At 38.3% G+C, this 24,526-nt stretch overlaps 3 protein-coding genes across 10 annotated transcripts in view; 2 read left to right on the plus strand and 1 right to left on the minus strand.

The window, feature by feature from the left end:
• Tiam2 (TIAM Rac1 associated GEF 2) overlaps positions 1-5,375 on the plus strand; it is a 193,919-nt gene extending 188,544 nt beyond the window's left edge. For all 7 annotated transcript variants that reach the window (XM_023564560.2, XM_063232930.1, XM_013151077.3 and 4 more), the window contains 4 exons: positions 482-587; positions 1,072-1,159; positions 1,475-1,629; positions 4,162-5,375. In XM_023564560.2, coding sequence (XP_023420328.2) covers positions 482-587; positions 1,072-1,159; positions 1,475-1,629; positions 4,162-4,811 — 999 coding nt within the window. In that variant the 3' untranslated portion in view covers positions 4,812-5,375. The remainder of the gene's footprint in view (positions 1-481; positions 588-1,071; positions 1,160-1,474; positions 1,630-4,161) is intronic.
• The window catches only part of Tfb1m (transcription factor B1, mitochondrial), a 46,668-nt gene continuing 27,517 nt past the window's right edge, over positions 5,376-24,526 (minus strand). The window contains exons 6-8 of one of the 2 annotated variants that reach the window (XM_023564563.2): positions 8,192-8,319; positions 6,879-7,020; positions 5,513-5,715 (exon numbers count right to left, since the gene is read on the minus strand). In XM_023564563.2, coding sequence (XP_023420331.1) covers positions 6,882-7,020; positions 8,192-8,319 — 267 coding nt within the window. In that variant the 3' untranslated portion in view covers positions 5,513-5,715; positions 6,879-6,881. Of the gene's footprint in view, positions 5,716-6,878; positions 7,021-8,191; positions 8,320-24,526 lie in introns of both variants that reach the window. The other variant, XM_003468493.5, reaches the window with a different exon arrangement.
• Cldn20 (claudin 20) lies at positions 18,035-22,561 on the plus strand. Its single transcript, XM_005003125.4, has 2 exons — positions 18,035-18,603; positions 21,466-22,561. The coding sequence occupies exon 2, from the start codon at positions 21,551-21,553 to the stop codon at positions 22,208-22,210; it is 660 nt and encodes a 219-aa protein (XP_005003182.1). The 5' UTR covers positions 18,035-18,603; positions 21,466-21,550; the 3' UTR covers positions 22,211-22,561.

Here is a 24,526-nt window from a genome sequence, read left to right on the forward strand (position 1 = left end):
ATCTCTGAGTCTCTCCACAGAGGGAAGATACCTGCTTTTAAAGAGATGTAGACACTCATGTCAGGGCCTACACAGAAAACTAATTAACAGTCCTGAAAATACCCATGTATTTCCATACTTACAGGAATCTGGTAACTTTGGTTTGTTTTCAAATACCTTTTACCTTGACTCAAAACCAACCAACCAACCAACCAACCAACCCCAAACAAAAAATCCCCAAATTGTAGCATAGCTCTGGATACCAGCCATGAGCAGTACTGGGAAAACATGGACACTGTTGCCTAGATACCTGGGAATTTGGGCGCCCTGAACCATGACCCTGGTTTTCCCCTTGATCCTGGGAGGTCTTTAAAAACTGGGTACACACCTGATTTACTGTGCCCTGGCTGCCCACGCTGCTGCATGGAACCCTGCACACAAGCTTCTATTTGCTGTGCACATGAGCTTCCCTAACTTTTTCTCTGGGCTTTTTATTTTACAGCCCTCCAATTCCCGGCCTGCACACAGCTCTGCTGACTTGGACCCATTTAAATTCCGCTGGCTGATCCCTATATCCGCACTTCAAGTCAGACTGGGGAACACAGCAGGTAACTTGCACAGTGAAAGTATCTTAAAGACTTACTTAAATTGTGGAATAAAAAAAAAAGTAGAAAAAGACTGTTGGGGATAATTTTTGGAGTCTTTTTTTATAGGTAAGGAAAATGAGGACAAGAGAGGTTGTTTTGATGTTTCTTAAACTTTTGGGAGAAACAGAATGTCTCCCAGTTATTCTCCATTACTTCCTCATTTTTGTAATCAAATTTTCAGCATTGTTCTGATTTTGATTCCTTAAATTTGTTAGACAAAGCTTAAAAATTTAATTTTTTACATATTTAAACATAATAGAAAATTCTTTAAGGAGTATAGCAAATATTATTTTAAAAGGGGGAAGAGATCTTTGACTCTGGAAAATATTCAGAGATGTTTCCAGAATTACCATGTTTTAGATCTTCAGTTTTAAACTTAACAAGTGTTCTTAACCATGCATTTTGGCCAAGTTGTAAACTCTTGTTTCCATTTCCTTTTATGCAGGGACAGAAAATAATTCCGTATGGGAGCTGATCCACATAAAGTCGGAAATAGAAGGACGGCCAGAAACCATTTTTCAGTTATGTTGCAGGTATTCTGAGATCCAAAAATTAAAACCAGTAAAAACAAGGACCATGTTCTTTTTAAAAAGGGAGTTTTAGTGCCCCTCTGAATTTTAATGACATCAGGGTAATACCTTTCCCTCAAATGGTATCTCAGAATACATGGATTATATATACATATCCAAATTTTGGAGTTGTTGCTTGCTTCTATAAGTGATGAAACCCAAGTACACAGAGATTGGGAAATTGCTATTGATCTAGCCTAGAAAATGTGAAGCACGGAGAAAGGCAATGGCCCAGGAGCATCTGCTAGGATACTATGGTTCTTTCCTTTCTCCCACTAGTGACAGTGAGAGCAAAACCAGCATTGTGAAGGTGATTCGTTCTATTCTGAGGGAAAACTTCAGGCGTCACATAAAGTGTGAATTACCACTGGAGAAGACCTGTAGGGATCGTCTGGTGCCTCTCAAGAACCGAGTTCCTGTTTCAGCCAAATTAGGTGAGAATTTTGCTAGCTCTATGTTATTCAAGGAATTATGAGGTTTCTTAAAGGACAGATGCTCTTATGACACGGCTGTAAGTTATTTCTTGTAAATCATCACAGGGTAACTGTAAGAGACCTCAACATTCGTCTTTTTGCTCCCATTCATAAAAGTGTATCCACCTCCATTGCCTAATCCCTTTTCTCTCACAAGCTGACACCATCTAGACTTGGTATCTTGTTTGTTTCTCCCAACAAAGATGTACATGAGTCAGGGACTGTATCTTACTTATCGCAGTATTCCCAGGGTTCTGAACAGCACGAGGCATCTAGGTCAATACAGTCATTCCTGGGTACTCAACTGTTTTGAAACTCATTGAATTTGGTACTTGACCCATTTTGACGTGAACTACTTGTTTGGTAGTCCACCCATAAGCTAGAACTTGTGAGCACTGACTGCCTGGTGATTTCAGCTGGAACAGTGGTTGGACTCATTGTGCCTTCAGAAACCAATTATGATAACTTCGGTGCCACTGTACTTAATGAATTAAGATTAAGAAACCTCATATACTGGTTCTTAATAAGTCAGCAAGTATGCTGTTCATTTCAGACTATGCTGTTCTTAAACTTTCGGCCTGTTGCTAAATTTCAGCTTCAGTTTCAAAAATTTTTTTCTGTATTAGCTGTTTTATCTTTGTTCTTGATTTTAGTCATAAGTACATAACTTCTTTTTGGCATACTTTGACCTCTTCAGATTTATCTATAATTTTTTTCTCTATTGTTGAAATAAGATATGGCTATCAAAACTAGCATGCTGCTGTCTAGAGAAACACTAGAATTAAGAGTGCCCTTTCCCACTTCAATCCAAGAGAACAAAGTTAAACACAGACACAAATGAGTAAATGTGTATATTATTAACTCTCTGAAAGCTGGCTAGAAATTCTAGCAGAGTTCTTACGAGAGAACATTTTTCTGCTTTTAACTGAGCAGCAAGGGAAACAGACAAAAAGTTATGCATAGACATATGGTGTAATCTTATCAGATTACATAGTTTAGTATAAAGAATGAAATCTAGATTTTATTAGTGATTAACCTCAATTTGTTCCTTGGAAAAATTTCCCTAGACTTTAGAGTAGTTCTGTTTAAATAAATGAAGTGCTGGGACTATAAAGATGTCCAGTTCCTTCTGTATGATTTCAAATAAAACTTAATTGCTGAAATCGGTTGCTTTAGCGGTACGCGTCACCTGCATGGTGTAAACGCCTTTCCGCTCCTGGCAGCTTCACCTTTGTTTCTTCTGCAGGTGTGTTTGGAGTGGGGAAGGAGAGGGAGGGCTTAGATTTTAGTTCAAAAGTGACATTTCCTTAGGAACATTTCGCTGTTTGCTATGTTGGTGACACCAGTGAACTGCTTGTCTCTAAGGGATGCTGTGCAGGGTGTCCTGACTCCAACAGTGGGTGTGGGGGTCCCGTCCCGTCCCCCATGGCTTCAACACCCAGCAAAGAGCGGTTGTACCCACAAGGTCACCCACAAGGTTTCCGTGTTTGTCTTGATTTTTTTTCTGTGGTGTGTTCTGCATTTATTACATAATCATTATAGGCTCATTTTAGATTTGCCCCCTGAACCAAGTGACAAGTATTTTTTTAAAAATAAACTTTAAAACATTTCCTGCTTCTTTGGTAGTTGTCTTCCTATGTCCCTGTGTTTAGTGTCCAGTCTGAATCAGCCCCATTACCCCTAGACCTGTCCCTTCTCTATTTTCAGCATACCTCTGACCTTAACTATTGGGTGTGACTCAGTTTCCCTGTTCAAGTTAGCTTGACAGTTTATGATGTAAAAAGGGTGCCTAAGATAATCATCAGGTAAAAAAATAATGAAAGTTCTTCCTTAACAAAGGGAGCTCTTCTTTAGCAAAAAAAAAAAAAAAAAATTAACCTAATCATGGGGTGCTTAGAAGACTTGATAAAAGATAAATGTTGCTGTCATTTTGCCTACTAGGAAACAGTGGTAGTTTCTAGGTCACATCTCCATTTCTGACGAAATGATTACTGTACCCAGTTGTGGCTGTCCACGGGCCCTTTGTCCTCTGATGCTTTTGTATGTTGGTGTGTAGCGGCATAGCATGCACTGCTGGGCACCCTCCAACTCTCTCTGTAGCTCCTGTACTGCATTGAGATTTTTTTTTTATAAGTTTTGCTACTGTCTCCATTGTAGGCTATGCAGTATCATCTGCTGCCTGCTAAGTGAAAAATGAAAAGCAAGTGATGACCCATCATGCTTTTCAGTGTTAAAATGTTTCAGCATTTATGTAGTTACTGAAATGTAATCAATAAAATGTTGGATTTCCCAGCACTTTAAAAAAAAAAAAAACTTAAGTAAAAAACTGCTATGCTTGCAGTATTTATGTTTTTACTGACATGTCAGCATAGATGGTAAAGTCAAAGGATAAAGTACAATCTGAATTAAGATGTTAAATCTTATGCCCTGAGGTGGAAATAGCACCATATAAGCTGTCTGTCATCCAGGGAAATGTGCTTTTTCTCCTTGCAGCATCGTCCAGATCTCTCAAAGTCCTCAGGACCTCCTGCAGCAGCGAGTGGCCCAGTGAAGCCAGCAAGGCTAACTCACTGGACTCAGACGAGTGCAGCCTGAGCAGTGGCACCCAGAGCAGTGGCTGCTCTGCTGCCGACAGCAGACAGGACTGCAGGAGCGCTGCTCCTCCAGTGGGTGACCCTCATGTGGGTGATCCCCACGTGGGCTTGGCGGAATTTTCCGACAATCTCATCAAAGAGAGTGATATTCTAAGCGATGAAGATGACGACTACCAACAGACTCTGAAAAGGAGCAGCCCCACGAAGGACATCGAAATCCAGTTCCAGAGACTGACAATCTCCGAGGAGCCCAATGCCCACCCGGTGGAGCAGCAACCTGGTACAGGAGTGGGCGAGGGCTCAAAGGGAGAGCAGCCCAAGCTGGTCCGGGCCCACTTCTGCCCCATTAAACGAAAAGCAAACAGCACCAAGAGGGACAGAGGAGCTTTGTTGAAGGCGCAGACTCGTCACCAGTCCCTTGACAGCCAACCTGAAAATATCAACATTGATCTCAATTTTGTTCTAGAGCGAGAATTCAGTGTCCAGAGCTTAACCTCAGTTGTCAATGAGGAGTGTTTTTATGAAACAGAGAGCCATGGAAAATCATAGTACAGTTCCATCCAGATAAGGGTTGCATTGCTCACGTACTTTTAAACTGGTGGTAAAGTGGAGATTGCAGAAAAACTATTCATCATTGGTTTTGTGCAGTATGCATTTTCCCACAAAATTGTTGTAAAGATTTAAGTTATTTTAATTTATTGTGGATCAGAAAACTAGATTAAACTTGTCAGAATCTGTAAATTACTTAGTTTATATCCCTTTTGAGCAGGTATCAAAATGATTTAGAATCCTGAAAACTGCATTCTAATTTTAAGTTATGTGGAAAAAGGATGGGGAAGTTGTGATTAATAGCGTTCAAAAGGATCATTTTTTTTTCCCAATCCTCTGGGCATTTTCTTTGAGCTGTTTTTGCTTTATTTAAAGTATACTTAAATTATTTTAATGTGGGTTAGGGGTACAACATGCAGATAGTTCATTTTTGTAGGGTTGTAATAGAGGCTGTTTATACTAAACATGTCATACCTATGTAGTATATATATTAAAAGCTTGTACTGTATCTTATTTGATATTTATTTTCTCTACCAAGCTGTACAGTAAAAGGAACATAAGCAATCTGGTGACTGGTATTTTATTGACATTCTGCAAAGACAAGCACACATAGAAGCAGCTCCGCATTGTGGACTCAACCTGTCAGGCTGAGAGCCCCTAAAGCGGCATCTGGAGTCCGTTACTCTCTTCTTTTTCCTCTATTTTGTCCTTTCTTTGCTTCAGTTCTTCTCTGAAGTTGTAACCAAAAAGCTGTGGGTCTTCATCACACATTTTTCTGTATATGTCACAGAGGCTCCTAAAGTGCAAAAGCGAGAGCTGGGTGGGCCGAAGAGTGGGATCTATGTCTGCTAACTGTAGCAGCTTCTCCGTGCTTTCTAGGCGCTGAGCTTCGGGGAATAACATGCTGAGGAAAAGTGGAAAAAAGTCAGCATTTTACTTAAATTCTGTGATTCATGATGCCGTCTCCTACTCATATTTGAAAATAACAGTTTCTGGTAATTGTTCCCTGAGGGAGTGGAAGTGGCTACTGGAACCATGGGTTACAGTGCAGGCCCAGCAGTGACCCACTAGAGTCAGATCTAACCTGACTCCCGGGTGTGTCCACAACAGGAAAAACCTTTTCCAGCCACTGATTCGTGCATCTTTAAGGTAAGGTAAAAGTAAAATCTGCTCAGCTGAATTTCTGCAGAAATATGTATTGATTTGCCTCATTTCATTTTTTGTGTTGGTGGTGGGTTAGGTTTTTTTGTTGTTGTTTTGAGATATGGGCTCCCTATGTAATTCAGGCTGGCCTTAAACTCACAGCAATCCACCTGCCTCAGCTGCTTCCTAGAGTGCTATGATTACAGGCATGTGCCACCATGCCCAGCTGGCTCATTATTTTGATGATGATTGTGTTTCTTAATGTAACAAATGTCTAGTTTTGATACTTTAATTTGCTTGTACCTTTGGAACACTTTGCCACAAGAGTGCCCTGTTTTGCAAAGTTACAAAATAGCTGATATGAAAATACAAAGTTATTTTATTTCCGAGCATTTTAAAAATCGATGCAATGTATTTTACATTTCATCTAACCAAACCAAGTCACTGTTTTAAAATAGTGAAACTACTTGAATTGGCAAAGGCAGACCTGTTTTCTTCTCTCAAGTCTCAGACTCTACAGAGCCCACTGGGTTGGAAGACGTCCAGGCTAATGGTCTTCTCAGCAGGAACTGCACTTCCCCACTTATCAGAGTGAGGCGACTTAGATCTGAGTTTATTTTCATGGTAGAGAGTCCGACAATGGCTTCTAAGATGTGAGGACACTAACAAGGTCAAAGTGGGCTGCAATATTTGGCCCATTTTGTACAGGGGACTGTGTATGGAAATAAATGGCCCCACCAGTTAAGTCTAAGTTCCCATGGAAACACTAGGGCCACCTGGAGGCTCAGACCAGCTCCAAGATCTCCAAAAGCATGATGTACCATTTTAGGATTTTTTTTCCCCTCATAAATATGTACAAGAGGCAATCAAAATATACTAAGATTAGCAAAATGTATTACAGTAAAGGCATGTTGCCATCAATACCTCTCAAAATATTTCCGCTTGCTTTGAACAAATGTATGCCATTTTTGCCACTTTCTGAAGCAGTTCTCTTTCAGAGGCATCCTTATGAGATATGATCAAAAATACACTGAAGGCTACTGCTAAATGCCATGGAAAGGCAGGCCTGTAAAATATGACAGTGCATCCTTATTCACCAGATCTAGCACGGGGCAGCTTCTAGTTCTTTCTAAAGTATATAAAAATGATTACAAAAGGTAAATGTTTTGAACTGATCTGGAAATCAAAGAAGCCACAATAATGAAATTATTGAAGCATGCACAGTATATTTTGGTCATACCTTGAACAGCTGTATAAGTCATACTGAATAAGAGTTAAGAGCAGACTGAGATTTAACATCCACTGTATAAAATCAAGGCGTTTTATAGTTGCAGTAGTTTCAGGATATAGCTGCCTAGCCATACATGAAATAACTTCATGTGATACAAGGACACTTCCTATGACCATAAAGAAAATTAAAATGGAGCAATGTAGAGAATTCATGTGTAGCTGTGAAGCTAAACGTCGGTTACATGGAAGTCCTTTAAAAATATGCTTTTCTTTCTTAGACTAATCAGGCCTAAGTAAACCTTTTTTTCATTCTCACAAGTCACTGTAGGGCTCACTGAGGTACAAAGGCTTTAAATCACCATGCTGTCGTTCTCCTGATGGGGGTGGCATGTGCCTATGCAAAGTAATGAGTACTACAGAGGAGCTCCAGGTAAAGTGAAAATGTGCTTGTAGGAATCTGGTCATGTTATTTTGGAGGCTCAGAAGTTATATTTCCCTCCTAGCTTTTATATGTATCTTTAACAGGTTCATGATGGGGCTGTATCTGTATGTCTCACCAGGTACCTCTGGTAGTACCTGCAGGACTGTTCCATGCATGATCGCTCCACTTCTACCTATTAGCAGTTCTTCCACCACCAGTGCACAAGACACCCAATGAGTCATGTATGTATCACCACTGGTACAAGCCACCCAAAAGGAAATCATGCATGGACCACCAGTGGTTCAAGGCAGCAAGATGTTAGAGAAATACGGCAACTCAGTGCAGAGCATGCCTTGTACAAAGTCACCTGAAGCAGTCTGAGGCCGAGAAACAGCCTCTTTAGTACACGGTCAGCATGAGCCATGCAACTGTTTTCAGTTGTGCTCTGGACCAACCTAACTTGTGGATGACATTTAAAGTGGCTTTGCTTGTCCTCAAATGGAAGGCAAGTTTTGCCCATCATAATATCTGAACTAAGGTACGTTTAAGACTCAAAAGATCAAAAAGGAGAAAGTAGGATCCTTACCCTAGCCCCCGGTGACAATATTTTCTTCGGAATTGAAATGCATTCTGAACGACTTTTTCCACCAACTTGAATGGTTGCTCTATCTTGGGCTCTATCAAAGGCATGAAGTGCACCACACCCACATCCACCTTCAACAGAAGCAAACGTGTGTCATTGTGACACAATGATTAACAATTCTTTGACAATCACAGGAACATGAGCTGTTGAAAACACAGTTTTCACAAACAGTCCATGTGCGCAGTTTCCTGTTCCCAGGCTGTTAAGAAGCTATGTTATGGATCTCAGATGACATAGCAACCTCAGCTGGCTGTACCTACTCCATAATGACATCCACTAGACCTGGACCTGATCACTTAATTTTAAAATGCAGTTTTACAGTGGCCTTTCTACTACCCATTCAGATAACGCTCATTAAAGTCAGGAGGCAGATAACAGCATTAAGGCATTTGAGTTAGCTTTGAATGAGTAAAAAATAAGTTGAAGCAGCAGTTCTGACTATAAGGCACAGCTTCAAAACAGAGGGTGGACAGCCCCCTGGGACCACTTAGTGCTAAACTACTTGGAAAGAGAATCAATTAGGACGCCACCTATTCGGGGATTTCTCAGCTGGACTAAATTCATGTACACAGTCTGCACAGCCACCTCTCTTTCTGGAAGCAACTTTACATGCCCCAGGAGAGACAGGCAGGGTTGAAACTGAAACTGGAAACTATCAAAAATTGTCACTGTTTGACAGTATTTAATCTGCTACCAGCTGTTGAGATTTTTAATTATCTGAAAATAAAACTTTTTGGGCATATCTGGTAAGATATTTATGCCTAGCTTTATCCCCCAAATGGACACACATTCAAAGGAAAAACACTGGAAGACAATGAGAGAAATGGAATCAAAACAGTTCTGACGGAGACCATGACTTGGACAATAGAAGTCTCCATGACTGACCAAAGCGCTGCCCTCCAGGAATTGGTAAATGTGCCATTCTAAACATCACCTTCCAAAGTCTAAGGAGGGACAGTGATTTAGGCAGCAGGGGATGTACTGTTGCCTTTCAAAAGGTCTATTTTTAAAAATTCCATGCAGGTTACCATTCCCTCTGAGGAGGAGGAGTTCTCAAAATCCCTGGTTCTTTCACTGTCTGAGCTCATTCTGCCATCTTCCACACCTCCTTGTCCAGCCAATTCTCCCACATGACACAGTCAATTCTGACAGGAATTCCATAGTCACCAGGAATGAGCAGGCAGCCTTCAGCTCTCCACACAAAATTTATCCCCTACCCAGCCCTAACGCCGTGAAACACTGACAAAACTCTAATGATGTCCAAACATTGCTGAGATCAAAACTGTAAGTTCAGGCAAGGAAGCAATCTCTCTTCAGCAGAGTCTGTCACTACTGGCTTCCCTGGATTTCAAAACATAGTCTCATCTTTATTTGCCTTAGTCATTCCTGTAGGATACAGTTGGTATGTGCCAGTACAAGAAATGACTTTGGGTTTTTTTTTTTTTTTTTTTTAACATTTCTGCAGGTTTAAAACCCTGTAAGGTTAAAACCCTGCAGAAATAGAGCAGCAACCTATGTAAACCACAGCAGAAGAGTTTAAAGTTTGAATTCAATCTTGATACCAAGTTAAATTGGCTAACACTGTATTGCAACTAAAAGAATATTCCTTCTTATAAACACAGTACTGTACTATTTAGTGGAGGACTCTGTAACACCCAGTGGCAAAAAAAAAAAAAAAAAAAAAAAAAAAAATCTGTAAGGTTTCTTAATTCAGGAAGTAGGGACCTTCCAGTATACCCTTTTCTCAAACCTGTCCCCACACAGACTTCTTAAAATTATCTGAATGATGGAGACTGTTTACTCTAGAATCATAGGAAGGTTGCTTAGTAACTATGGTAACATAAAAAATGATTTTTATGTATTATTGAATGTTCAAAATGATAGCCATTATTTTTCTTCCTTGGGTTTTTAAGTTTATTACTGGGTTAGGTTACTTAAAAAAAAAAATCAATATAAAGGAACTAAACACACTTAAAATATTCCAGTTTACTGTTGCAAGCCCCTTTCCAAATTCAATACATAAGTATACCAAAATAACCTAGAAATCTCTCAAGTTAATACATAATTTGGCAGCATTGTACCAAGCTGACAGTGCCTCAGTGTCATCAGTTTGGCCATGTCAGGCTCAATATTCTTTTTCCAGGCCAGTGTGTTAGGGTGTGACTGGATATTAGCTCAGAGCAGCACTTGGGACTCAAAAGGGACCAGGGTTAAGAAACTACTAAATATCACATCTTAGATATTACAGCTCAAATCTCTAATCAGGATGATATACTGGCCACAACAAAGAATGTACAGCCTGGTTCCTTATAACATGCCAAAGAGATGAATCACTACCATACGAACACATACAAATGAGGCAGGCCATGTTCTAAGGGGCTCCATTCAATACTCCTGAGGTTCAAGCCCAGCATAAGGACAAGCCAGCAGCAAGGAAAAAGAACTAGGATGTTACTTTTTAATCATCCAACATACACCCATAAATGAGAAACAACCGGAGGCATAGTAAGAAAAAAGCCTACAGGGAATACTTCATAAAGGGCGAAGAACATCGATGGGCTCCAGGATCAGAATGGTAATGTCATAGACAGACTTGGGTGGTCAGGAATGGGAGGCATCTGCCTAGCTTTGATGGCTGTTGGCAGAATCTAGAGGAGCACAGGACAGGGACTTGGGAAAGTCAGGTGAGTCAATAGGTAAGATAAGCATCCTGGAGATACTGGTTCTTCTTTGAGGATCTACACCAAGCTAATAATAACAGTCTCCATTAGGACATTTGAGGCCTTGAAGCTACAATTTCTCTAGGTGAGGATAACAGGGTGGCAGGTCATCCATGCCTATCAGATGATAATTATGTTTCATAGACAACCTAAAAAAATCAAATATTAATATAGATAAAATTGCTTAGAATTGGTTTATCCTGTCTATAATCCTTGACCCAAACCCAATTCAAGGACAGAATTTCAGTTGTAAAACTTTAAAAAAAGTACTCCAGGTATTACAAACCAATGTATTCAATAAAAATTGACTACACTCTCACACCCTAAGTATCTTTCTTTTAGAGTTACAGTATGTATGTTACTGTAACCATACTCATTTCTGAAGAGGTTTTACACTGATTTTTTTTGGGGGGGGGCTCTTTGGTTTTCTTTTCACAATGAGAAATGGCATTCACTAAGCGATGCACTGGTAAAGGGAAGAGATAAGGGAGTTTTTGACTGTATATTTCTGTATGTAAATATATGAATGAAAGTATGAGAATTATGCACTGAGTAATAAGATGAGTCAGTGCCTCCTGGTCCAAAAAGATACAAAAAATTCAAGGAAGTAAACCCTTAATCCTAAAGAAAGTATAAGAGGAACAAGAATTAACAAAAAACTGATTAGAGTTTCTTGTTCCACTTAATCTAGAGTTCCTGGATGATCCTGGGGGAAAACACTTTTTAAAACCTTTTTTTACCATGCCCCGGAGGTGAAGAGATGTTATTGTCCTCCTTAGCTATAACCAGTTATAAAAATGAAAAGGAGAAATGCTCCCAAAGAATTACAAATTCTCTAACTTGGCAAAAATCACAAAATCCACATGAACCCAACCAGGAAGACCCTTTAGTGGGGACTGGGGCTGAGATGCAAGAGATCAGCTAGGCAAAAGACAGCCTGGCCCAGGAGAGGCCTGCACAAGGTCTGTTGCTCACAAGCTCAGATACACTAATAATGAGGACAAGTTAGAAGATGCTTGGCCCTTCCAAGAGATGTACAAAGAATATAGTAGGGCAACAACAACAGTGCATATATATGCTATTCATGAATTTGAAAACACTTGATTATCATTCAAATGTCACCATAAAATTTAAAGACAAATTCTAAAGTCACTTAGTGAAGAAACAGAAAACAAATCTTCATGATCTCTTCTCATGATAAAAATAACAAGGTGACAAATCAGAGCCAACAGAAATGCAACCTACAGGTATAGACACACAACTGCTTTGATATGAAAGTTAATAGAATTAGGATGGATTCATAAGACATTTAAGAACACAAATTAAACCAGGTAGCATTCTTCACTTATAACAATCCTTGCTTTAATAGCTCATCTACAAACTACCAATTTTAAAAGTTAAAGTCTTTAAGGTAGCCTAAGGCATTACTTTAAAATTAAGATGATTACAGAGATGGGAGACAGATAATGAACTGTCAATGTTTGGAACTGATCCTGTTCATTTCCTAAGACTGGGTCACAAAAGCATTTTATGATCAAGTCAAATTACTTTAAATCTGTGGGACTAGAACAGGTAAGAATCTTACTCTTAACCATCATTTAAGGTTGAAGAGAAAGAATTTTTTTGTCTTTTTCATTTTTATCAGTACCAGCTATCGAACTCACGACTGTCTGCTTGCAAGGCAGGTGCTTATGCCACTCAGCTAAATCCCCAACCCCAAGAAAGTGGGAAATATTTAGAAAAACAAATTTAATTACCAGGTACTATCCTAGACCAAATATAAACCCAGCCAGCCCAATTGGTAAGAGACTGAAGCCAGAGTCTAGGTCTCAGGAATTTTCTAAGGCTGCAAGATGGGTATGTGTGGTAAGTGAGACCTAAGATCTGAAGAAAAACCTTAGTTGCCTCCCTTACTGAAGAACTACTATTGCTTAGGGAAGTACCACACAATCAACTCAAACCTTCTTGATTCATTTTGTCCAGTGGTGATGATGATCCTTGTGGCACCCGAAAGACAGTCCTAGTCTTTTGCTAGGTGCAGCTCAGAAGGAAGCTGAAAAGCCAGATACATATGCCACTTGTAGCTGGAAATGGCCAAAGGAAGTGGTTTTCCCAAACGAGACACTAAAACAAAATGGAGTAAGTATGTGTAAGAGATTTCTGGAAAACGGCTTTCTGATGAAACATTTTGCCACAGCCTCTTCCCTTATCTTCTCACCAAGAACATGAGAATGATCCTGGAGTCCACTCACAGCCAAGAAAAACCAAGAGCTTAGCTTCAAGAAACAGAAAGGCAGAAAGAGTTGGAATTCTGAGGAGTTTTAAATTATAGAACCAGCCCTGCATGGCAGATTTCCAAATGCATGTCCTTGAGTTTAACTTCTCATTAGCCATATATTCTGTTTCTGTCTGAAAATATTTTAAATAGACAGAAGGTCAAAACTACTTGTATGCATTTTCACAATGTAGGGCATCAATACAGACTGGAAACAAAGATATTTTGATTTCTTTTTTATAGATTATAAATGACCCTAACTGCATTATGCATACTTGATTGTATCTCCAGAGTTTGTAAACACCTGTCTCTTGAATCTGTCTCCTGTACAATACTGTACTCTACTGCTACTTAGCTCCATTTCATGCCTTCTATTACAACAGCCTCCCAGTGTCTCTCTGCCTTCAGCCTTGGCTTCTTATATTGCATTCTCCATACAGAAAATGACATCCAACTGTTCCCCCAGCCCTCAGGGCTCCCCAGGCGCCCTATTAAAGATAGCACCCTTGCCCACTGTCTCAAGGCTGCTATTGGGATCAGGTGATAAGAAGTTAAAGGGAAAAAGAAAGACTTTATACTGAGGTGTGGCATTGTTATTTTTGTATGCTACCCAGTTAAAAGGAAAAGAAAAGCTAGTCTGAATATGCAGGCTAGCAGCACTAATTAACACAACACAGTAAGGGATCACATGTAATTTGTTCTTAGAAATAAATGAAATTGTTTCAAAGAAAAACTTCCTGTACATTACTTGATCCAAAATGAACTTTGCTTCCGAATGAGAAGTAAACATTACACATGAAGCTACAGTGATTCAGGGTTAACGTCTATCCATGGTTCACAAAGATTACCAGAGAAAGAAATGGTCAGTAGGACAAGATGCAGACCCGGATGTGCACTCTTCTGAAAGTGGAGGCAGGACTCTGCTCTGTAGTGTGGAAGGCCTCAAACATTGCGCTATTCTGGCCTTGATCCTATTACAACATCTTACCTGTTTACCCTAGTCACATCTCTTCCTTGTAGCTTGGCTTCATCTGCAAAACGTGGATTCCTCTGCCCTTAGAGGAATAGACTCTGAATTAAGCATTACAGTGCCTTGGGGTTAGGGGCAATGAAGAGTTCAGTTTTGTGCCATGACACATCTGCAATGCCCAATAGTGATGTCACGTGGCCAATGGAAACAGCTCGGGGAGTCTGGGGGGTGTGGAATGGGATCAGGCAAAAGATTGAAATTATGGGGCTATACAATCTATTTGGAAAAGTCTCCAGACTTAAAAGATTTAGTTTTTTAATGTTCACATCATAACGAGATAGCACATTGATGCTTCTTTTCTGTATTCTTCTCCCCCCCCCCCACCTTTTCCTTTTTGGAGTACTGAGGATTAATCCCTAAGACCTACACTGAGCTGTATCTCCAGTCCTTTTCAAAGCAATTTTGAGGCAGGGTCTTGCTAAATTGTCCATAATGAGCTCAAACTTGAGATCCTCCTGCCCCAGTCTCCAGGTGTGCTGGGATTACAGGCACGTGCTACCACAGCCACCCAGCATCATTATATTTCTATATACACCTGCACTGTTATACTTCATTCTGCTTCAGGGCTGGGGGAAGAATGGTCCTTCTTCTTGTCTCTGGTCAGTGTGTCTGCACTGACAACTCCCAAAGCAAGGAGCCAAACAAGCCATCGTGCTAAAGGGACCTGGAAGGGTTTCTTCAGCAAGAGATGGGTTACTGCAGCAGTACAGCAATGCTGTTATTATGCTTGCAATTCAACTCTACTTCAGTATTTATATGTGAAATTCCTCATGTATTTCCACAAAGTAAGAGTTTATATATCAAAATATAACAGTGTGACTAAAAAGAAAATCCACAGATTCCTAAGAGAAGAAAATGTCTAACTGCCACACTTAGAAAAGTGAAAACAAAAACAAAAATATAATAGAACCTTGGACAGCAAGTAATTTGTCCCATGAATGTTCCACAAGACAAGCAAACATTTCTAATAATTTTTAACTTGATAAACAAGTGATGTGTTGCAATACAAGTAGTAGGTGATGTCAAGTCACATGATCACAACTGACCTCTCTCTCACTGTAGGTGATTGTCTCCTAACAACATAACTGTGAATGCAGTACTCCCAAAGTCATTCTCAGAAACAGCACTTCTCTGATTCCAAAAACCAGAAAGTGACCTAATGAAAAAAGAGAACTACAGGCCAATTTCTTTAATGGACACAGAAGCAAAACTTCTCAATGAAATACTGGCAAACAAGAATGCAGGAAATCATCAAAAATTTATACCTGATGACCAAGCAGGATTCATTCTAGAGATGTAGGGATGGTTCAACATATGCAAATCAATAAATGTAATACATCAATAAATAGAAGCAAGGATAAAAATGAACATCTCAATAGACACAGAAAAAGTATTTGACAAAAAGCATTCATGATTTTTTTTTGTCTTTTTCCTTTTTTTAAATCAGTATCGGGGATCGAACTCACGGCCACACACTTGCAAGGCAGGCGCTTATGTCGCTGAGCTAGATCCTCAGCTCCAAAAAGCATTCATGATTTTAAAAATACCTGAAAAACAGTTATAGCAGATCTGTATCTCAATCTAATAAAAGCCATCTATGACAAACCAATAGCCAACATCATACTAAAAGGAGAGAAGCTAAAAATGTTTCCTCTAAAATCAGGAATGAGACAAAAGTATCTGCTCTCACCACTCCTGTTCAATATGACTTTCAAAACACAAACCAGAGCAATTAGATGAGAAAAGAAAGAAAAGTGACACAGATAAAAAGAAGTTAAATTATCATTATTTGCAGATAATATGATCCTCTACAAAAGCCCACCAAAGTTCCTAGAATTAAAAACCAAAGTTAGTAGTGTAGTAGGATACAAAGTCAACACTCAAAAATCAAGTGTTTCTATATACTAATAACAAACTCATTAAGAGGCAAATTAGGGAAACAATACTTTTCACAATAGCATCAAGAAAAATTAAATACTGAGAAATTAACATAATCACAGAAGTGAAGACCTCTACAATGAAAACTATGGAGATCAAAGAGGACATCAGAAAGTGGAAAGATATTCCCTGTTCCTGGATAGGCAGAACCAATACAGTAAAAATGGCCACCCTTCCAAAACTGTTATATGGATTTAATGCAATCCCAATCAATATACCAACAGTTTAAAATATTTCAGTTCCTTATAGAACTAAAGCAACCCTAAAATTCATGTATAACCAGAAAAGACCCAGAATATCAAAAGCAACTGGGAAACAAGGGCAAAGCAGGGAACATCACAATCCTAAAAATTAAATTATACTAGAAAGCTACACTACTAAAAATAGCATGGTATTGGCAAACAAAACAAAACAGACTTGTGGATAATGGAACAGAATAGAAGATGCAGAAATAATTCCAAAAACACTTGGCTACATTATCTTTACATAGGGGCCAAACACCTTTACTGCAAAAAAAGCTTCTTTAACAAATGGATCTGGGGGATGTGGCTATCTGCATGCTAAAGACTAAATCTAAACCCCCTTCTCTCACCTTGCACTAAACTAAAATCAAAATGAGCCAAAGATCTAAATGTTAGAACGCAGTTTGCAGAAGATAAAAATAGGTAAAACACTTGAAGACATAAGTGTAGGCAAAGACTTTCTTAACAGAATTCTGGTTGCATAAGAAATAATTACACAAATCAACAAATGGGATCCCATCAAACTAAAAAGCTTCTGCATAGGAAAGGGAACCAACAAAACAGTGAAGAGAGAACGTACAGAATGGGAAAACTTTTTTCAGCCACTTAATCAGACAAAGGACTAATATCTAGAATACATGAAGAACTCAAAAAAAAAAAAAAAAAAAGAAAAAAAAAGAAAAATTAGACTCTCTAAAATTTAAAGACCCAATCAAAAAGTGGGCATCTGAAATGAACAGACACTTCTTAGATGAAGAAATACAACTAGTCGATACATGAAAAAATATTCTGTATCACCGGCCATTCGAGAGATGCAAATTAAAACACTGAGATTCCATATCACCCCAGAAAGAACAGCTACCATTAAGAAGTCAACCAACAACAAATGCTGGATGAACTGCAGAGAAAAAGAACTTCTTCATTGTTGATGGAAGTGCAAACTGCTACAAACACTATGGAAATCAGTATGGAGATGCCTCAAAAGACTAAAAATACAAATTTCATTTGACCCAGCTATTCTTCTTCTCCATGGCTCTCCAAAAGAGCCAAAGACATGATACCCACAGTGGTGTATGCATACCCATGTTTAGAGGAGAACAATATTCACGAATTAATTTGTAGTTAAATCTTGGAAATGGTTCTATATATTCATCAGCAGATGAACTGATAAAAAAAAAGTATGGTATTTTACCGGAGTACTCCTTTGCCACAAAGGATAAACCTGAGTCCTCTGGAGGAAAATGGATGCACCTGGAAACAATAATGTTAAGTAAATCCGACACACAAGTTTCAATATCACAGTTTCTGTTATCAGAAGTCCAACATACAAAGTGCAAGGTAAAAAACAAAAAAGAGAAGTTATTGTAATCCAACATAGACAATGTATCTAAAAGTGTACTTTGATTTAATATAATCGTCTTATGTGTTTTATGGTTTTTTGCTTGTTAGTCTGGCTGTTATTCTGTACAACAATTAATTTCATAAGGACTTAGAAAATAAATGCATCTGATAAAAATAATTTTTAAAAAGGGGATAAGAAAATGGGAATAAAAAAGAACTGAGATGTGTTTTGTACATGTACCAATTAATTCCTCACAATGAAAGTAATCATTATGTACTGCAAACATGTACTAATAAAGGTTTAAAATATTTCAGATCATATTCAAAGGAGGACACAAAATAATAAACATCTTGCAACATAGACAAAATTCAAAAATAAGTTATAACCATGTAATGAAAACAGAATATTAAAAGAAAAGAAAGTCTTTTCGTAGGCACTCAAATAATTCTTCCTCTGTATGCAGTGACACAAAAGCATTTTTAGCTTTCAGGTTCTGACAAATCCTGCTGTAACAACAACTGCCTCCCTTCCCCGCCTCTCCTTTCTTAATTCTCCCACAGTTCAAAAAATGAGATGGCGAACCTGGTATTTATCTTCCAGCACCATCAGCATTTTTCACCTCTCTGATTTCTATGTGGCTCTTTATTTGCTATTTTCAAGTTAACTTGTTGCAGCTTTATAGAAACAATTCGGACTCTCAGAAACAAGATTCACACACGGTTTCTTTTCATGAGCTCTAAATGAGACTACAGTAATTTGAAGATAATCTACAGAGAGGAGTGAAGACGGTGAAGGCTACTGACAAAAGGTATGGAAAATGAGAAGCATCTAGAAAGCTCAGACACGTAAATAGAAATCTTTGGGTATTGTTTAGCCTGAATTACAGCCTGTAAATATGTTATTAAATAGTATTTTTGATAGAAATAAATTTTGCCTAGAAAACTGGATTTACATTTTAATGAAATCTGTTGCAAAATTTCCTTTGGCAAACAGTTCATAAATTCAGCGTTCTGAGGTCTGTTCTGTGTGCAGTGTCTGGGACTGCAAGTGTTCGCTTCACGCACCTGAGTTTGTGTACCACCCCTTTCTTTCTGGGTACTGTCACAGTATTTCTCTGCCAAAGCCACTGCTACTGCTACCACTGAAACACAGTATATATGCCTATATTTATGACATCAAAGTTTGAGAGAACAGGCCACAAAAACTGTATTGTGTCTATGGCTGGAGAGACAAAAAATGTCAGAGGTACAATGACAGTATAGGTATTTATATAAAAGAAATGAATAGTGACCTTCATTTTGGAGAACAAGTTATTTCTATGTAAGTTTTCTTTGCAGAAGAAAGCAATTTAAGTACAATCTGCAACACTAAGCAAGTACTATGCTAACTAGAGGTAATATCATATTACTTACTCTCATTTTGCCTATCTGCAATTTATCACTGCCAGTACTTGTTAATTACGACGAACAAGCTGCCTACAGGTCTGAATGATAATGCAATTTATAACATGTATTGGTTAATATGAAGAAAAGGTTATAATTAGTAAGTAGAAAACAGGCTGATAACATAAGGTTATTTGAAGGAAGGAAGGAAGAAAGAAAGGAAGGAAAAGAAAGAAAAAGCAAGCAAATAGATCTTAAGGAGTATTATCAGCAGTCTCACTGCTGGAGAATCATAGGCTGCAAATGATTTGGGAGGCAGTAATTTAGCAAGCTGGCTAGAGTCTAAAATGCTAAAAGCTAGTTAAACTTGAAAACAGCTATTATAGAACTGTAAATATGTTCTTATTTTTAAGAAACTTTAATTTTTGTTCTATTTTGGACTCATAATAAATTTGGAAAGCAGGAATGAACTGACAGCAAGCAGAACCTAAGCACACTGATTTTTACAGAGGAGTCTGACACTTAAGAACTTCAAATCTTGGGAAATCCTCCTCTAAAACTGTAGACTTTATATTTTAAAATTATGAACAAAAATAGAAGCTATGGACAGTGGGAGTCCTTTTTTCTCCCCACTGTGGGAAAAGGAGTGGGTGAAACTGTTGTAACAATGTTTTTAGCTCCCCATGGGAAACTCACAGCAGGGAGATTGCAATAGGAAGTATAGTGGTATGAATGGAGGATAAGCAGGATGAAGGACAGGAGGAAGAGAGAAGTCGGACCTGGGCACAAGGTCTTGTAGAGCACACGGTGGGTTCTTATTTGAATGCCCTAATCTGACAAAATAATGATATCCAAGATGATAACTAAGTGTTCTTTTAGCTCTAAGAGCCTAAGAAAATAAATCTGCCAAAGAAAGCAGAGAAAAAACAAGTTTCAAACGTCTTTAAATATCGATGACATGAAACAAAAAATACTAGTGATGTCAGTTATAAACCACTGAATACTTTCTGTGGCTTAGTTATTGTTATAAGTTCTTAAAATGAATCAATTCATCTAACCATATAGCATAAGTACCAAGATTCTTCTTTTTCCAGAGTAAGATATTAAAAGACTAGAGAAGTTACACAAAACCAAGAACTGGCCAGACTGTTTGGATCAAGAGCCTACCCTACTTTTTACAAAATACACACAAATCTCACAGAACCCCTATGGTACATCATTTGAAATTAATTCAGTTAGACAAAAGAAGTATATTAAAAACCATTATATTTCTTTGTCAAAGAAAGGAGTACTACTAGATGAAATGAATAATGGTGCAACAGGAATAGGAAGATGAAAATAGGGAGACCTTCTGTTTTCAAAACACGGCTAGCCATAAAGTTTGTGTTATTTTTTTCCTACTTCTGTATTTTAAAAGTTAACTCATTTTGGTATTCTCTCACACACAATCAATGATGTGTCTATTTGTGATATTTTGAGATTTGTTGTCTGAACTGTTCAAACAGCTGGTTTTGTAGTCAACTCTGCATCTGGGTCAGGGAACAATTCTGCTTTCAACTAGAAAGGACTGCTCACATTCTCATAGCAAAAAACAGTAGCTCAACTGTTCCTGATTCAGGGACCAGGTACCTAAAGTAAAACAAGTGCTACGAAAGGACTGTACAATTGGATATGACCTAGAAATGCTGGAAAATCAAGCCAGGAACTCACTTTCTTCCACTGCTTTCTTTTTAAACAATCCACTGAGTCACATACACGGCACCTCGCATTGCTGAATAAAAATTTGTTTATTAAGACCATTTCTTGAATGGTTAAATACTTAGAAATATTTCTTGAACACTTACAAGTTGTCAAGTACATACTTATAAATTATTCTGAAGTGTATTTGAATTATAACCTATAAAGCATTTTCATTAAAAACAATGTCATTTTAAAAAAATCAACAATACTAATATAATTCTCTATTGGATACTATAGCTGGAATTTGAAGTATCTTTACATTTTCCCCGTATTTTGGGTTCTCCAAAGAACAAAGTGGACAACTTTCTTTATGCCACCAAGCAGCCCCCATGCAGAATCACTAGGAAGGATGTCAGTCTCCGAGCCTGCTGTGACCTTTTCTCCTGGGCTGCAGTGGCAGCTGCTGTGTGTGTGAGCACGCATGTGCATAGCGGGGTGGGGGTGGGAGGCCTATTCAGATGTGTTCTGGATTCTATTCTAAAGATAAACTTTTTTGTTTACTCGTTCTTTCTTCCCTTTAATCCTGATTTGTCTTCTTCTTTCCCTAGCTATTGTTGTTTGACTCTACTACACAGAAATTCGCTACAATTTGAACTGAGCATTAACATAGTTAGCATCAAGATCTTCCACATCATGGCCTTGCTGTGTTTGCAGCTCCTTGCTTTCATCCTGGCCATATGTGGGGTCTCTGGAGTGCTCACAGCTACTCTGCTGCCCAACTGGAAAGTGAATGTGCACATGGGCTCCAACATCTTGACCGCCATTATACAACTGCATGGGCTGTGGATGGACTGCACATGGTACAGCACTGGGATGTTTAGCTGCATGCTAAAGAACTCCATTCTATCCCTCCCTGTCCACGTGCAGGCTGCCAGGGCCACCATGGTCCTGGCTTGTGTTTTGTCTACTTTAGGCATCTGCATTTCCATAGTAGGAATGAAATGTACTCACTTAGGAGGAGATCAAGAAACCAAGGGTCAGGCTTCTTTTGCTGGAGGAGTTTGCTTCATGTCCTCAGGGATCTCTGGCTTAATACCCACAATGTGGTACACAAAGGAGATCATAGAGAACTTTCTGGATCTGACAGTTTCCGAAAGCAATAAATATGAGCCTGGAGGAGCCATTTACATAGGATTCATTTCAGCAATCCTGCTGTTTATCTCTGGCATTCTTTTCTGCATTTCCTATACTAAAAAGAATTCAGAAGCGTGGTTATCCCTTCCCAAACAGGAGCAGCCCTCTACCACTCATTTAGAAAATAATTCTGCATACAATCTGAAGGATTACGTGTAAATAGGTACATAACACACATGCAATGAAGCTTTTGGTGGGTTGCTGGAATGTTATGATAGATATAAGTATCAGAATTATGCTCAATTTCTTCCACAAAGAATGCAAAATACTTTAAAAACTACTGAATAGTTCAAAATAGTAATGATGACATATAATTGCATTTTAAAACCGTTTTTTCCATGATTGCTTTTGTGTTTTACTTAAAGGTTTACAATTGTAAGAAGTTCTGACAACATTTGTAAGACAGCTGATAGTACTTTTTTTGAAATAATTTGTTGATATTTTCTAAATTGGATTTCATAAAAACACTGAACTGTGAAGTATTAAAAAGTACCTTGGCCATCATGTTAATCAAGAGTGTTACCTATGTTTACCAACTGCTTGACTATGCCTGAAGAACTTCTGTTTTAAAGTCACAAGTAAAGAAGGTGATGCTGGGAAAAGAAGAATGATCCCCTCCACTTAGGTGTTGCCTAAACCATCCATCTAGAGTCCCGACCTCCACTCTCATTTTCAAATTATAAAAGTATACACAGATGTGTACAGGAGTAGACATTAAAAGTTAACATTAGGCAAAGAAACTGTAAATGCTGCCACATCATAGAAAAGCCAACACAAACACAAACTAAAACCTCTTAAAATATTAGGTAGGAGCCGTGATAAGATACATGTTTGTTTTAAAATGGTCAAGAACTCAATTGTAGCTTCTAGCAAAAGAATTCTCCAGATTCCGTTCATTTCTCCTGTGACAGTTTGGATTTATTATTGCCCCACTTAATCTATCATAATACTATCCAAATTACTATTGAATGCTGAAAACTACTATAAGTTGTCATTTTTCTCCTCAAATTTGATTCAACAAAAATAATGCTCTTATACATGAGTTGCTTCAATTAATTAATGGGCAAGTAATGATATTTAAAGCATAAAACCACTTTTAGAATACAGGTTGAAAGAATGTGATGTGTATTAAAATATGTTAATATTAGTTCATGATACAAATTCAAGTATTACCTAATGATATGTATCTAAATATTTTAAGAAAATAACTGGATTTTCTATAGGGCAAAGGAAAATTGCATATCTGTTTTTAATTATTTGTTAACATGCAATTTAGGTATTGTTTATAGTAAGTGGCAAAAGGAAAAATGTATATTAATAACTAAGCAAGTAGGAAGATACTATAAATTCCAGTTGTACATATAAAAACAAATACTGAAATATTTTATTTATACCTATTTACTTGGTAGATCATCATTTTCCTCTGCATCAATATCATTAGCTATTAAGGGGATAGCAAAACACAAAGAAGGTACTGTTTCATATGAGAGCTTAGAAGGAAATCATTTCAGCACAAGTTTAAGTGACTGTTAAAAGTACATATTCCCTTTGAGTGGTCAAAATATTACTTCTAAACAAAAGAAAATGTCACATTGAAAAGAATTCTGATACGACTATTTTTATGCAAATTAACTTGCTAGGCCTGCTTTGACAACTCTCTATTCCCTCACACTACTCAATGTGTCTTTTTATATACAGTCTATACAGCCTAGAGTCCTATACTGTATGAAAAATACACCTCATACATTCTAGGTAATAGTATTCCCACTTAAAAAAAAAAAAGGTTTTAATTACCTCTAGTTAGGAGGAGCGTTTCCAACTCTCAGAAAAGCAGCCACTTTCTACAAAATAAAGGCCCAGTTCTATGTGTACTGAAGAGTAAGGATGAATAAATGGTGTGCAGCCCCCACAATGCCACCTGTGCTGCGTGTATTTCTCCACTAACAATCCTCTTGCCTCGGCCCAGCTCCTGTTGCTCCTTTTGGGCTCCCACTAGCTTCCTCTGTAAACTGAATCCTGAGCCCCCAGAGATTCATGGCCTCAATGTCTGCACTCAGAAAATGCTCTATATGAACAGGTTATGAGCTTCTCCACCCTGACTGGGAGATGAGATGCTGCTTTTACCTTTGTTCCTCAGTGTCTTGCCACTACTGTAAATGCCACAGGCCAGTTTTGATCTAAACCCTCTGCATATACTGATTGGTTTAAACCTCCTAACAACTCTAACATGTGGACATGAGTCTCAGAAGCGTATAGGAATTGGGGCTGAGACAGGTTAAATTACTTACCTAACTTGCCCAATGCTACCTAGATGGTAAGTGGAGAGATGGATTTGGCCTGGGTGAACCAGGCTTCCGAATCAAACCACCTGGGTGCAAGCTCTAAAGGCTGAGCAGTACACTGGACTCACACAAAGTCTTGGTTTGCTCATGTGAAGATGGGAACAAATATGGCACCAATTTTCAGAGCTGACCT

The sequence above is a fragment of the Cavia porcellus genome, unplaced genomic scaffold (genome assembly GCF_034190915.1).
Source record: "Cavia porcellus strain 051 isolate PalLab524CR breed Dunkin Hartley unplaced genomic scaffold, mCavPor4.1 scaffold_22, whole genome shotgun sequence".
Taxonomy (NCBI): domain Eukaryota; kingdom Metazoa; phylum Chordata; class Mammalia; order Rodentia; family Caviidae; genus Cavia; species Cavia porcellus.